This window comes from Indicator indicator, chromosome 6, assembly GCF_027791375.1.
Source record: "Indicator indicator isolate 239-I01 chromosome 6, UM_Iind_1.1, whole genome shotgun sequence".
NCBI lineage: Eukaryota > Metazoa > Chordata > Aves > Piciformes > Indicatoridae > Indicator > Indicator indicator.
The window spans coordinates 27,813,010-27,825,764 of record NC_072015.1 but is presented as its reverse complement, the minus strand read 5'-3'; the positions used below and the strand labels follow the sequence as shown (position 1 = coordinate 27,825,764).

The 12,755-nt window shown below is 41.2% G+C and overlaps 1 protein-coding gene across 1 annotated transcript in view; it reads right to left on the bottom strand.

Moving 5' to 3' along the window:
• Positions 1 to 12,755, bottom strand: part of SPIRE1 (spire type actin nucleation factor 1) — a 73,338-nt gene that overhangs the window by 25,049 nt on the left and 35,534 nt on the right. The window contains exons 3-6 of the mRNA XM_054381602.1: positions 10,720 to 10,803; positions 9,280 to 9,444; positions 2,574 to 2,660; positions 2,073 to 2,202 (exon numbers count right to left, since the gene is read on the bottom strand). Coding sequence (XP_054237577.1) covers positions 2,073 to 2,202; positions 2,574 to 2,660; positions 9,280 to 9,444; positions 10,720 to 10,803 — 466 coding nt within the window. The remainder of the gene's footprint in view (positions 1 to 2,072; positions 2,203 to 2,573; positions 2,661 to 9,279; positions 9,445 to 10,719; positions 10,804 to 12,755) is intronic.

Sequence of the window (12,755 nt, the reverse complement as noted above, 5' to 3'; positions counted from 1 at the left end):
CTAAATTACGTTCAGTAGTCATCACTAGCATTATTCCACTCCCAATTCTGCATAAAACACATTTTATTCTAATAGGAATTTCAGACAGAGCAATCATTTCATTGTGAGAAAGAACAAAATCTCATTTTTAACATAAGAAAAAATTATCTTCAAAGCCATTGCTCTTTTTTCTCCTTTATGCCAGCAGCAAATAAACACTTAGAAAATAAAACTTACATGCATACCTTTTTACACCTACAATAACATGGCTTTTAATTTGAACAGTTCGCTGACTGAATGGGAATTACCACAGTTTCAGACCTCAAAAATGAAATTCTTTAACAAAAAATGAAAATTTAATGGAAGACAAGCATCCCTCATTGGAGACCATGCCCCGGAATGAGCCCAGGAATTCTTAATGAGTAATACACCAAAATGTAACATCCTCTTTAGAAACTATTTATTAAATAAGTCATTTTGTCAGTTAGAAATTTTAAAGATCTACTAGATCAAATTTGCTGTCCCTGAGAGAAAATGATAGGTACCAGATGGAGAACATTTAAAATACTGAAACTGAATGTTTGAAAGAAAAAGAAGGAGTAATTCAGTGTTTTCACAAGCTTCCTTCATCTGGAAAAATATCTAGGTCTATTAGAAACATTAATTGAAGCAGCAGGCATAAACTCAATCCAAATCAAAATCTGGAAGGCCCCCAAAAAAACAATATTCAAAACACCATGCTTTGAAAAATGCACCCAAGCAATCACCAAACTCTGCTGAGCACTTCAAAAACAATGCAACAAAGCAAGAGTGATGAAATTGTTTTTCTCTGGAGACAATGGGTTGTCACAATCAACTTGAAATCTGGATGAGAGCCTTTAAGCACGTGTGCAAACACAAATACTTTGCAAAAGGCAGTTAGAGAGAGTACATAGATGAGTTATTTCATGTTTCTCAGCCATAATGATCCACTTTTGCCCTTGAAAAATTAAGCTAGCTCAGCTTTTCTGCTACAGATAAACCCCCGTGCTCTTAAAGAAATGGGAGTTACAATGTAAAGCTACATTTGCCATGCTTCTGTCATCAGAGCTATTGAACTAATGTAAATTGGTGAGCACTGGCAGAGCACAATATTTGAATAATTGTTGAATATGCAGTGCAGTGCAAGCCTGAGTTATTTGCTCCCTCAAAATATATTCAATCACAGGTTCCACAATATAGACAATGAAGCAAAGATTCAGATACTGAATAAAAGCGAAAGATTCAGCAAACAAAAGCAGGTTTCAAATTAAAATAAGGAAGCTGGTGATGCTAATAATAGGAAACAAAGAGAATAAAATTAATCAAGAGACATGCAAAGAATACTTGCAGATAGGAATATTGCTCTGGGGAGAAGCAATTCACAGATTGCATTGGGTTGGAAGGGACCCTCAAAGGTCATCTTGTCCAACGCTGCAGTGAGCAGCAGGGGACACCTCTAACTAGATCAGGCTGCCCAGGGCCACATCAAGTCTGATCTTGAATGTCACTAGAGACAAGGTCTCAACCACATTCCTGGGCAGCCTGTTCCAGTATTTCACCACCCTCATTGTGCAGGACTTCCTCCTTACATCCAACCTAAATCTCCCCTGCTCCAGTTTCAAACCCATTGCCCCTCATCCTATCACCACAAGACCTTCTGAACCACCACAAGTCCTCCCCCAGCCTTCCTCTAGGTCCCCTTCTGATACTGAAATGTAGCTATAAGGTCTCCCCAGAGCCTTCTCTTCTCCAGGCTGAACAGCCCAAATTCTTTCAGCCTGTCATTTTAATTGTTCATGTGCAACAAGCAAAGCAATGCCATTAAATTAATCTAATACTGACATGAAAAACTTGAAGGGAATCAAGCTGACCCATAGAGGATCTTGTTTTAAAATACAACTTAGCACAACAAATGCATAGCCCTAGCAAAGCCTGTAGGTTCTTTCTATATCTGAAGGGATGAGAATCATTTTACTTTCCTTGACATCTGCACAGCCCATCACTAAAATTGCTGCTTCTTACAGGGAAAGTTTGCTGTGGATGCTGCAGGTAAAAACCAGGAACGTGCTTACCTAGCCTGCTGCGCCGTATCTCATCGGGGGAGACTGGACGTAGCTTCCTCTCTGACTTGATTTCCTCCAGTATCCTTTCATGAAGGCTACGTGGCCGTGGTGGGGTTGGTTTCAGTTTTCTTGCTGAGGCCTCAGGATATGAAGATAATCAAATTTACATCAAACAGTGCTAAAAGAGATTTCACAGGGTTTTGAGGGAAAAAGTGCGGAGTGCTGTGGTCTGATTTTACATGCACTCAGCTATAAACTGGAAAGAGGATTGTATTTTCCCCCAATTCATTGTGATTTCCCAAAGATAAAAGGCTGCTGGGAAAAGCAATTGTTAATGGGAGGGTGCAAGATATTCCACAGGGTTCTTTTAAGAGATTATGTTCTATATACAGATGACAATATTTTTGAAAGCCCATGGCAGAAAATGTAATATTTAACATATTCCCTGGACACAAACGTGCTTTAAAATGCCACATTTTTGTAAGGAATGAAGCCGACTGGATTACATACAGGATTCAATGGAGGTCGAGATCGGATGAAATCCAGGATTATTTCATGGGCACTCTTTTTTAATCGAGGTGGAATGTCACCATTGACCTGGAAAAGAGAAAGCAAAAGATGTATTTCTGTGGTTTCGACTCATATTCATGCAGATGATGAGATCAACTGAAAACTCACAGCAACCCTGATAGAGCTTGCAGTGTTCTGACTCCTACGCCAGAAAACCACACCAGTCCTGAGCAGAGCAACAATCCATATGCAGAGCACAAGCAAAATGCAGATAACAGCTTTTCAGCTTTGCGGATAGCTGCACAACAATCACAACTGCAGCAGGTTTAATCAGCAACATTTAGGATTTTGGAATGACTAAACTGAATGTCAAGGCTGCAATCATGTCCAAGGAGAGAATGCAGATGAAGAAAGCATCTTCCTTTGAGGAAAAGCTGCCAACACCATTTTAAAGAACATCAGTTTGAACCATGTCTCACTGCCAACCACTACACAGTCTCTGATGCTATGTTTTTAGCTCCTGAGGGAACATGGGTGCTTTTTAAAGGCCCCAGTTTTCTTGATCTCCTTACTATCTGAAGGGTCTAGAGCACTGACGTTATGAGGAATGGTTGAGGGAACTGGAGTTGCTTAGCCTACAGAAAAGGAGGCTCAGAGGAGACCTCATTCTCTACAACTAGCTGGAAGGCAATTGTAGCAAGGTTGGATTAGTCTCTTCTCCCAAGTAACAACTGACCAGACAACAGGAAATCATAGAATTGCCAGGGTTGGAAGGGACTCAAGGATCATCTCGTTCTAACCCCCCTGCCATGGACAGGGACACCTCCACTAGATCAGGTTGTCCAGAGCCACATCCAGCCTGCCTTTAACAACTTCCAGGGATGGGGCTTCCACCACCTCTTTGGGCAACCTGTTCCAGTGTCTCACCACCCTTATGGTGAAGATCTTCTTCCTAATGTCTAATCTAAATCTACCTTTCTCTGATTTGGATTCATTCCCCTTAGTCCTATCACTACCTGACACCCTAAAAAGTCCCTCCCCAGCTTTCTTGTAGGCTCCCTTCAGATCCTGGAAGTCCACAATAAGGTCTCCTCGGAGCCTTCTCTTCTCCAAACTGAACAACTTCAACTCTCTCAGCCTCTCTCAGCACCTCGTAAGAGAGGTGTTCCAGCCCTCTGATCATCCTCATGGTCCTTTCTCTGGACACGTTCCAGTCAGCCCCTCAGAGAAGAGTCTGCCCTTCCCAGATAAGGAAACAGATGCAGAGTCCCTCCTAGGGAACATTTAATTGCATTCTTGGGCACTCTTTCTGGAAGGGCGTTGTCCCAAGTTCCATTTGTTCCCCACCACCACTCCCTTAGGTTGCCTAGAATGAATGTTACACAGCTTGGCACAGAATACCAAGCTGATAAACCCTGCAAGACACATCAGCTTCCTAAAATTAGTGCAGAAAACTGAAAATGGAAAAGGTTTATACTAAATGGTGATTTGACACTTCCTGACAGTAATATTTTCAGTGGTGTGATTGATTTCTTTTGTTTAAAGCCTGAGCAATTTTTTGAGGCCAGCATGTTTTGTGGGATTATTAATGAAATGGGAAGTGTCTCTTCCTGGGATTAGTGTTCATCAGATGTCAAAGATGATAGCTGAAGTATTACCATCAAAACAGCCATTTTGTCAACTGATAATCTTCATCCCAGCCTTGGGGAACAGGCCTCTGCACGACAATAGGAAATAAATAATACATGGCTTTGAGCCTTTCACCTCAGGGCACTTTATGCCCTGACTTAAAGCCATCAGGGTATAATTAGTATCAACATTCCCATTTGATTGGAAAAGGAGAAATGTAAGATTTGCTTAAGTGATTTTCCACAGCATACATGGGGAGCTGGTGGCCAGGCAAATAGATGTTCCACAGCCAAGAGCAGGAGCACTGGTGGCAGGACCTACCTTCTCATACTTGGCACTCAGATAGTTATATGAAAGACACTCAAGGGAAGTTTTTATCCTCTCTGTTCACACTACATCTACTTCTTTACTCAAAGTCTCTCTGTAATAAGTAATTTCATATGCATCTTTTAATTAATTAAAAGTCAGGGCTCTTGACTGAAGTCTAAATCAAAGATACATTGCACAAATGTAGCCATGACACACGGGAGGGGAAACCCCAAATGACAAAATTCTCTTTTCTTTTCACATACCGAATTGGCCCCAACTGCAAAACAGTATTTAAATAAATCACAGAATCATTGAGTGTTAGGGGTTGGAATGGACCTCCAGAGATCTTCCAGTCAAACCCCACTGCCAAAGCAGGATCACCTAAGGCAGGCCACACAGGAATGTATCCAGGTGGGTTTTGAAAGTCTCCAGAGAAGGAGACTCCACAACCTCTCTGGGCAGCCTGTTCCAGCACTCCATCACCCTCACAGCAAAGAAGTTTCTCCTCATGTTGAGGTGGAACTTCCTGTGTTCCAGTTTATACCCATTGTTCCTTCTCCTATTACTGGGCATCACCAAAAAGAGCTTGGCACCTTCATCTTGACAGCCACCCCTCAGAGATTTATAGATCCCCTCTTAGCCTTCTCTTCTCAAGACTAAATAGCCAGAGGTCTCTCAGTCTTTCTTCATAGGAAAGATACTCAAAATACTGTAAAACTATCTTAAGTCTTCATGTGTGTAACCCAGTTTTTGTTCAGCAATACACATTAAAGCTGGCAGTGTGGAGAAGCATAACCAGTGATTATAAAAAAAAAAATCAGCCAGAAATTTAAAGATCTAAGAAGCCAGAGCACAGAAAAATTACTGTGTTATCAATCTCCTCACTCACAACCTGCTACCATCCTGTTTTAATGTATAAAGGTGGAATTATAGTTGAAAAAACCCTGCAAGTGGCACTTAGTAACCTTTGGCTGAAGCCTGAGCTTTAAAAGCAGTGAAGCCAAACAAGAAGTACATTGCACATGGCTTTCACAAAACCCACAGCACTTACCACTGACATTCAATTATTTAGTTGTCTCACTGTCAAATGTGACAGCATTAAGAAGGAAAGTGCTACCTCTGCTATAAAGCACGATTAGGAACTGTAAAGCTTGCTGCTCTACTCCAAAATGTCTGCAGGAAAGTGATGAAGGCAAAAAATGAAAAAGGATGGTTCTCTGCTCAGAGCAGCTGAAGGCAGCACCTGCTAAAATTAAGATCTGTCCATAGGAAACTGTAACAGACTTTATAACGTCCAGCTGGGCAAACTGGACATTCAAATTGAGGGAGAGGATTCTGTCCCTCTGCTCCACTCTGCTGAGACCCCACCTGAAATGCTGGGTTCAGCTCTGGAGTCCTCAGCACAGGACAGACATGGACGTGTTGAAACAGGGCCTGAGGAGGTCATGAAAATGATGTGAGGGATGGAATGTCTCTGCTGTGATGACAGGTTGGGAGAGTTGGGGTTGTTCAGCCTGGAGAATAGGAGGGTCTGGGGAGATCTTCTTGTGGTCTTTCAGTATTTAAAGGATGCTTATAAGAAAGATGTGGACAACCTTCTTAACAGGGCCTGCTAAACTAAAGGAGGGGAGATTCAGGAAGAAATTTTTTACAGTGAGGCTAGTGAAACACTGGCCCAGGTTGCCCAGAGAGATGGGAGCTGCTGCATTCTTGAAGACATTCAGGTTGGACAAGGCTCCGAGCAACCTGATCTAGCTGAAGATGCTCCTCTCGCTGTGGGGGAGGTGGACTAGATGATCTTTGAAGGTCCCCTCCAACCCAACCCATTCTATGACACTACAAAATTACTGGATATTTTTGATAATAACAGCTTAAATCTATACGCCTAAATTCCCCTTTTGTAGCATGGCCAAGCTAATACCACAGCATCATGACTGTTTGTGAAGGGCTCAAACATGAAGACAAGAGCACAGTTACCAGTGAAGAACTTATCAGCCATACAATGGATTGCTGATTTTGGATACTACATAAAAGGTACCTGATGGCCATGCAATGAGTAAGTAACGTAAGAGTCATCAGTTACTGTTCACTAAGCACTGCTCAAGAAATACAGTGAGTAGTGCACATATTGGAGTGGTGGCTTGGTGGGCAGGAGAGAGCTAACTGTGAATCACTGTGGAATTAAAAGCTGTAGCTTAACACTTAAGCATCGTAAGAAAAGATTAAGCCTGTAATTTAATTCTTAAATTTCCCAGTTTCCAAGTGCCAACTCTACAAATGTTCACAATTACTAACTTTTTGGGAGCGAAAGCTCCACAGGAGAAAAAAAAATGCTATTAAATCTCTCCAGGAAGATAGTTAAAGATTAGTAAATGTCAGAATGAAAGTTATCTTGTTCCCACAACAACCACAGAAACAAGGATTCTTGCCTTGTAGGGCCAGAGAGACTCCAGATTTGAAACTATTTTCATAGATACTAAAATGCCAACGTCACTGAAACTAACAAAACCAGTTGCTTACAAAAAACCCAGTACTTGGCATTTTACGTCTTGGAAACACTGAATACTTGCAGTAAGACCAAAGATGGGAAGAATAGACAGCTCCAGGTACTGGTATCTGTTAACACTTTTGATAGCCTAAACCACCAAGACAATTCCTAAGTAATGCCCCTAATAGGAACAAATGTTCCCTTCCTCATTTCCACTCAGACCACTGAGCAGCAAGGGAGAGATCAAACTGCTTTTTAAACACAGCATTAGATGTCTTCAAACTGGAAGAAGCTGGATTTAGATTAGACCTAAGAAGAAATTTACTACAAGGGTGGTAAGGCACTGGAACAGGTTGCCCAGAGAAGTTGTAGAGGCTCCAACCCTGCAAGCATTCAAAGCCAGGTTGATGGGGCCTTGAGCAACCTAGTCTAGTAGGAGGCGTTCTTGCCCATGGCAGAGAGGTTGGAACTAGGTGATCCAATTCAAACCATTCTATGATTCTATATTAATAAAATGAGCAGTAAAGACTTCATGTTGCATCTCATTTACTTAACCTCTTGTTATCATTAGCAGCACGTGCATTTTCACAAGATACCAAGTCTAAAAATAAATTTAAAGTAAAAATGGCTTTTAATACAAAATTTGCCAAACACCTGTTTTCACTGATAGAAAGAAACATAATCCATCCTTCCAAAGCTGCCTTCATATTCAGGTTTAGGATTCTTGTCTTTTTCTCCTCAAAACCATGACAGTTTTCTCTGATGGGAATACATAATATATATAATCAACTTTGATGATCAGTCAAAAGATGCTGTATATATGTGATCTAACTAAGCTTGTAATTCATAGAATCATAGAGTTGTTTGGGTAGGAAGGGACCTCCAAAGATCATCTAGCCCAACCCCCTTGCAGTAAGCAGGGACATCCTCAACTAGAGCCTTGTAAAGCCTGACCTTGAATATCTCCAGGGATGGGGCCTCAACTACCTCCATGGGCAACGTGTTCCAGTGTTCTACCACCCTCATGGTAAAGAACTTGTTCCTAACATCCAATCTAAATCTACTCTTCTCTAATTTCAAACCATTGTCCCTCGTCCTATCATTGCATGCCTTTGTAAACAGTCCCTCTCCACCCTTCTTGTATGCCCCCCTCAGGTACTGGCTGCTATCAGGTCTCCCCTAATTCTGTGTCCACACAGAATTAGGTGTCCCCTAATTCAGGCTGCACTCATTTTTTGTTCATGCTTTGCAAATTGTTCAAGCAGACTCTGCAGCAGAATGCAAGTTACTGAATGTAAGGTTTCTAATAAGAAATGTTATTTTCCTAACCAAATGTCATTTAGCAGTCGTCAGGCAGTGTTATAGGTACTGAACCTGCAGCTGGGTGTAAACCCAATTCCTGTTTATGCCCAGAGTTCACTTTGGACAATCTACCTAGTCAACAAGACAGCAGGACAAAAATAGATGCTCGCAAGGATTTTGTGTGCAGTGAGAATCTGGATGAGCAAAGCAGCAGCTGTGCCTTGAAGACCTACCAATATAATAAAGAAAATCTCTTCTGAAGAGGCAGGAGCTCAATGAATTAATGGCCAGTCTGACAAGAGCAACCCAGGCATTCCCATTCAAACTATCCTGATTGCACCCACTCATCAAGGTCCTCTTTTGCAGGGGGCAGTGAGAACACTCAGCTCAGTTCTCTGGGTTATCAGTGGAAAGACAGGTAACATCTCCTGGCTATGGGTTTTATTCCACTTATTTCATATTTAAGCCACATCTGCAGCAAATAAATGCCATCTGACAGCCTAAATCCAGATCTTGATTAGGAAAATACTTTTAGCTCATACATAAAAGGTATTTATATTTGTAACAGAACTCATCTATTTGCTGCCCATGTATTTGTCTCAATTTTTTCCTCCTTTATTCTTTTTTCTAACAATTTCTAATAGAATAAACTGCAGGTTTTCTGTCTCTCTTGTCTCCCCACCATTCCCCTCCCCGTGTTTGAATTTTTCTGGTGGAATCATGGTCTTCTCACTAACAAAGGTTGGATGACACCTTGAGCAACCTGGTCTAGCAGAAGGTGTCCCTGCCCATGGCAGGGGGATTTGAACTAGATGATCTTTACGGTCCCTTCCAACCCAAACCATTCTATGAATTTATGATTTACTGTATGCATGTAATCACCATTTTAAGGTTCTCGGGAAAAAAAAAAAAAGATAAGATTAAAAAAGGAAAAGAAGATTTTAGATTAGACAAATGCTAATGATTCTCTTGACTTACCATGACCTTCCTTAAGGTATAGCGTTTGGATCTAATATCATCCATCAGCATTTCATAGGGTGTGAGCTGGTACTCTATCGGGAGTGGGTTGTACTGACGCTCTTGGACTTTCTTGAGTTTAACACCATTCCGTAAATCTCGCATCACTTGGACCCAGAAACGAGCCTGGAGAGAAAAGAGACATTTTATTTGATACCTTGCCCTTGAATATCCCTTCAGATTAAACCAAAGTTGTCCATTAAGACTGAGAAAACTGGGGCTGTTTGGTCTTGAGAAGGCTGAGAGGGGATCTTATCAACATCTATAAATACCCGAGAGGTGGCTGTCAAGATGAAGGTGCCAGCCTCTTTTTGATGGCGCCCAGTAATAGGAGAAGGAACACAGGAAGTTCTGCCTCAACATGAGGAGAAACTTCTTTGCTGTGAGGGTGATGGAGTGCTGGAACAGGCTGCCCAGAGAGGTTGTGGAGTCTCCTTCTCTGGAGACTTTCAAAACCCACCTGGATACATTCCTGTGTGGCCTGCCCTAGGTGATCCTGCTTTGGCAGTGGGGATGGATCTCTAGAGGTCCCTTCCAACCTTATGACTGTTTGATTCCCCTTTCAGGGCACCAGCAAATACATACAGATGTAGCATTTTATTTTTAACACATCAACCAAACCCCATTTTATTTTATGTAAGCCTATTTTGAACATAACACTTTGTTGCAACTTGCAGGACTGCAGAGTCTCACCTCAAGTGATATTCATCTTTAAGATAACGGAGAGTAAGGATTTCAAATTTTCATACCATACCTCTGTATTTCTGTTTCAAGTTTACCGCAAGCATGTCAGGAAAGTTTCCAGACTTATAGCTAGTACTATGTGCAATAACACAGATCAAATCCAAAACTTTGTTTCCCATAGTATCAGAACTTTCTTGCCAAGTTTCCCAACAGTTGTTTTGACAGAAATTTTGCAATGGACTCCAAATCCTAAGACCTAGCAATATCCTCTCAGTATTCATTTTCCCTTTGCTCTGCCTCTAAGAGCACCACACAATAACATCTTCCTCTCAATTTCTGGGCAGTGAGAATGGCTGGAGAGAGGGAAGAACAGGAAGAGAAGCTCAATTGGTGGCTCTGCCTACTGCCTGGCTCCCACTTTGAAGGGCAGTCAACATGATACCTGCCTAAATGTACACTCTCTCTAAATTGCAAAAGCTTCTCCAAGAACACAGTCTAAAGGAGAACTGTAATGCTAGGATACTTGCATTGTTTCATCTGTTTGAGAAGGGAGGTTGAGACTTCATTTGGTTCTAACTTGTCAAGAGTTACTAATAATTGATATGTTAGAAAAACAGACCCTGGTTTTAACATAAACCAAACAACTTTAGGTAAGCATTATAAAGAAGTATCAACTACTGGCAATGATGCTGAATCATCATTTAATTGCTGTCTTACCCAGTCAGCATTTTTTAAGTCGTCAAGATCTGTGCTGGATTCATCACTTGCTTCTTTGTCCATTTCCTGAATCTTCTTCAGGTTCTGCCAATGAAAAGAAAATGAGTCAACAAATGAATGATGGCATTGCCCTCAAGTAAAACTGCAGCTTACTTTTTGACATCTGCTGAATTATATTGCTTGGGTATTCTACTGAATGTTTTATGACTTGAACAGCAATACTCTGAAAGTAACTCAGAATGCTATTTGAGTATTTCTCTTAATTGAAAAGTGGACCTTAAATGCCAGGAAACAAATCCTAAGTTTTGAGCATGGAAGGACTTCAGGTAACAGCACGACAGAGGAAAATCTACAGATAGCCATTTTAATACTCCTTAAATTGGGCTACATACAGAAAAAAAAACCCAAAACACCCAACCACCTAGCAGGTCTGTTAAGCTACAATGCAGAAAAACTGACTTGGTAAGGATCCCGTCCATAGCAAAATTGTTCTTATGGGCTGAATTCAGGACATTTCATGTCTCTAGGAGGAAAAATTCCCAGAAAGTGAGTTGTGAGAAGAAATAAAATACTAGAAGTCCTCTCAACTGAACTGTGACAGACTTGCATGTGTATTGAAATTAAGTAGTCTGTATAACATGGTTACAGATTATGAAATAAAATAAATAGTAAGGTGAGTAAAAAAAATAAGTAGTAATAAAATCAGACAAGGAAGAAGAACAGATATTTCAAAGGTAAAAACTGCTATTTATGAGCAAGATTGGACCACACATATCTGGAAATTATCGTCTGTCTGCAAAGCAGCAAAAAAACCCCCCAAGAATACGAAAGATGATTAAAAGTTAAAGGAGACCAAAGAAGAGGCAAGTTTGCACACAGACAAGATTGTAAAGGCTCTGCAGAAATTATCTTACACACATCTTATAAACAGCTCCATGGGGTGCATCAAGAAAAGCGTATCCAGCAGGTCTAGGGAGGTTCTCCTCCCCCTCTACTCTGCCCTAGTGAGACCACACCTGGACCACCATGTCCAGTTTTGGGCCGCCCAATTCAAGACAGACAGGGATGTACTGGAGAGACTCCAATATAGAGATATGAGGATGATTAAGGTACTTGAACATCTCTCCTATGAAGAGAGGCTGAGAGAACTGGGGCTGTTTAGTCTGGAGAAGAGAAGACTGAGAGGGGATCTTAATGTCTATAAATATCTGAGGAATGGGTGATGAAGGTGCCAGCCTCTTTTTGGTGGTGCCCAATGATAAGACAAGGAACAAGGGGTATAAGCTGGAACACAGGAGGTTCCACCTCAACACGAGGAGACACTTCTTTATGGTGAGGGTGCTTGAGCACTGGAACAGGCTGCCCAGAGAGGTTGTGGAATCTCCTTCTCTGGAGACTTTCAAAACCAGCCTGTTCCTGTGTGACCTCCACGAGGTGATCCTGCTTTGGCAGAGGGGTTGGACTGGATGATCTCTGTAGGTCCCTTCCAACCCCTAACATTCTATGATATTCAAAATGCTATTTTTTTTATTACTTCTTTATGAACTGATCTGGAATCAGCAATACAAACAAATTCTCAACACTTCACTTGTACAGAGGTTTTCCCAGGAAATCTTTAACAATGTTGATCTGCTAACAATGTTTGATGTGTTTTCTAAGTCACCACTAATGTATTCAAAATGGACAGTTAAATCCTCTGTTAACTACTTGTTTACTTTATGAGACTAAAGCAGCAGGTCAGAGGTCTGAGAGATATACTTATATATGAAAAAATCTCATTCTCACTTCTAAGCACTCAAGCTCTTCCTTTAAAGAAACTGAACAATCTCAATTTAGCTGCTGGGCTTCCCAGACAGCTCAGTGTATTCTGTGAAATGTTTCTTTTTTCCTGAAAGCAGTTCCAAAACTGCCAACATATCTGTGGAAGCAATGGCAGCACTGGAAGAATACTTAAGTTGCACATTTAACAGAGCGAGAGTATCAATCAAACTTGGTTCCAGAGATGGCACACATGAGTCAGCCACCACAGAGGCTTT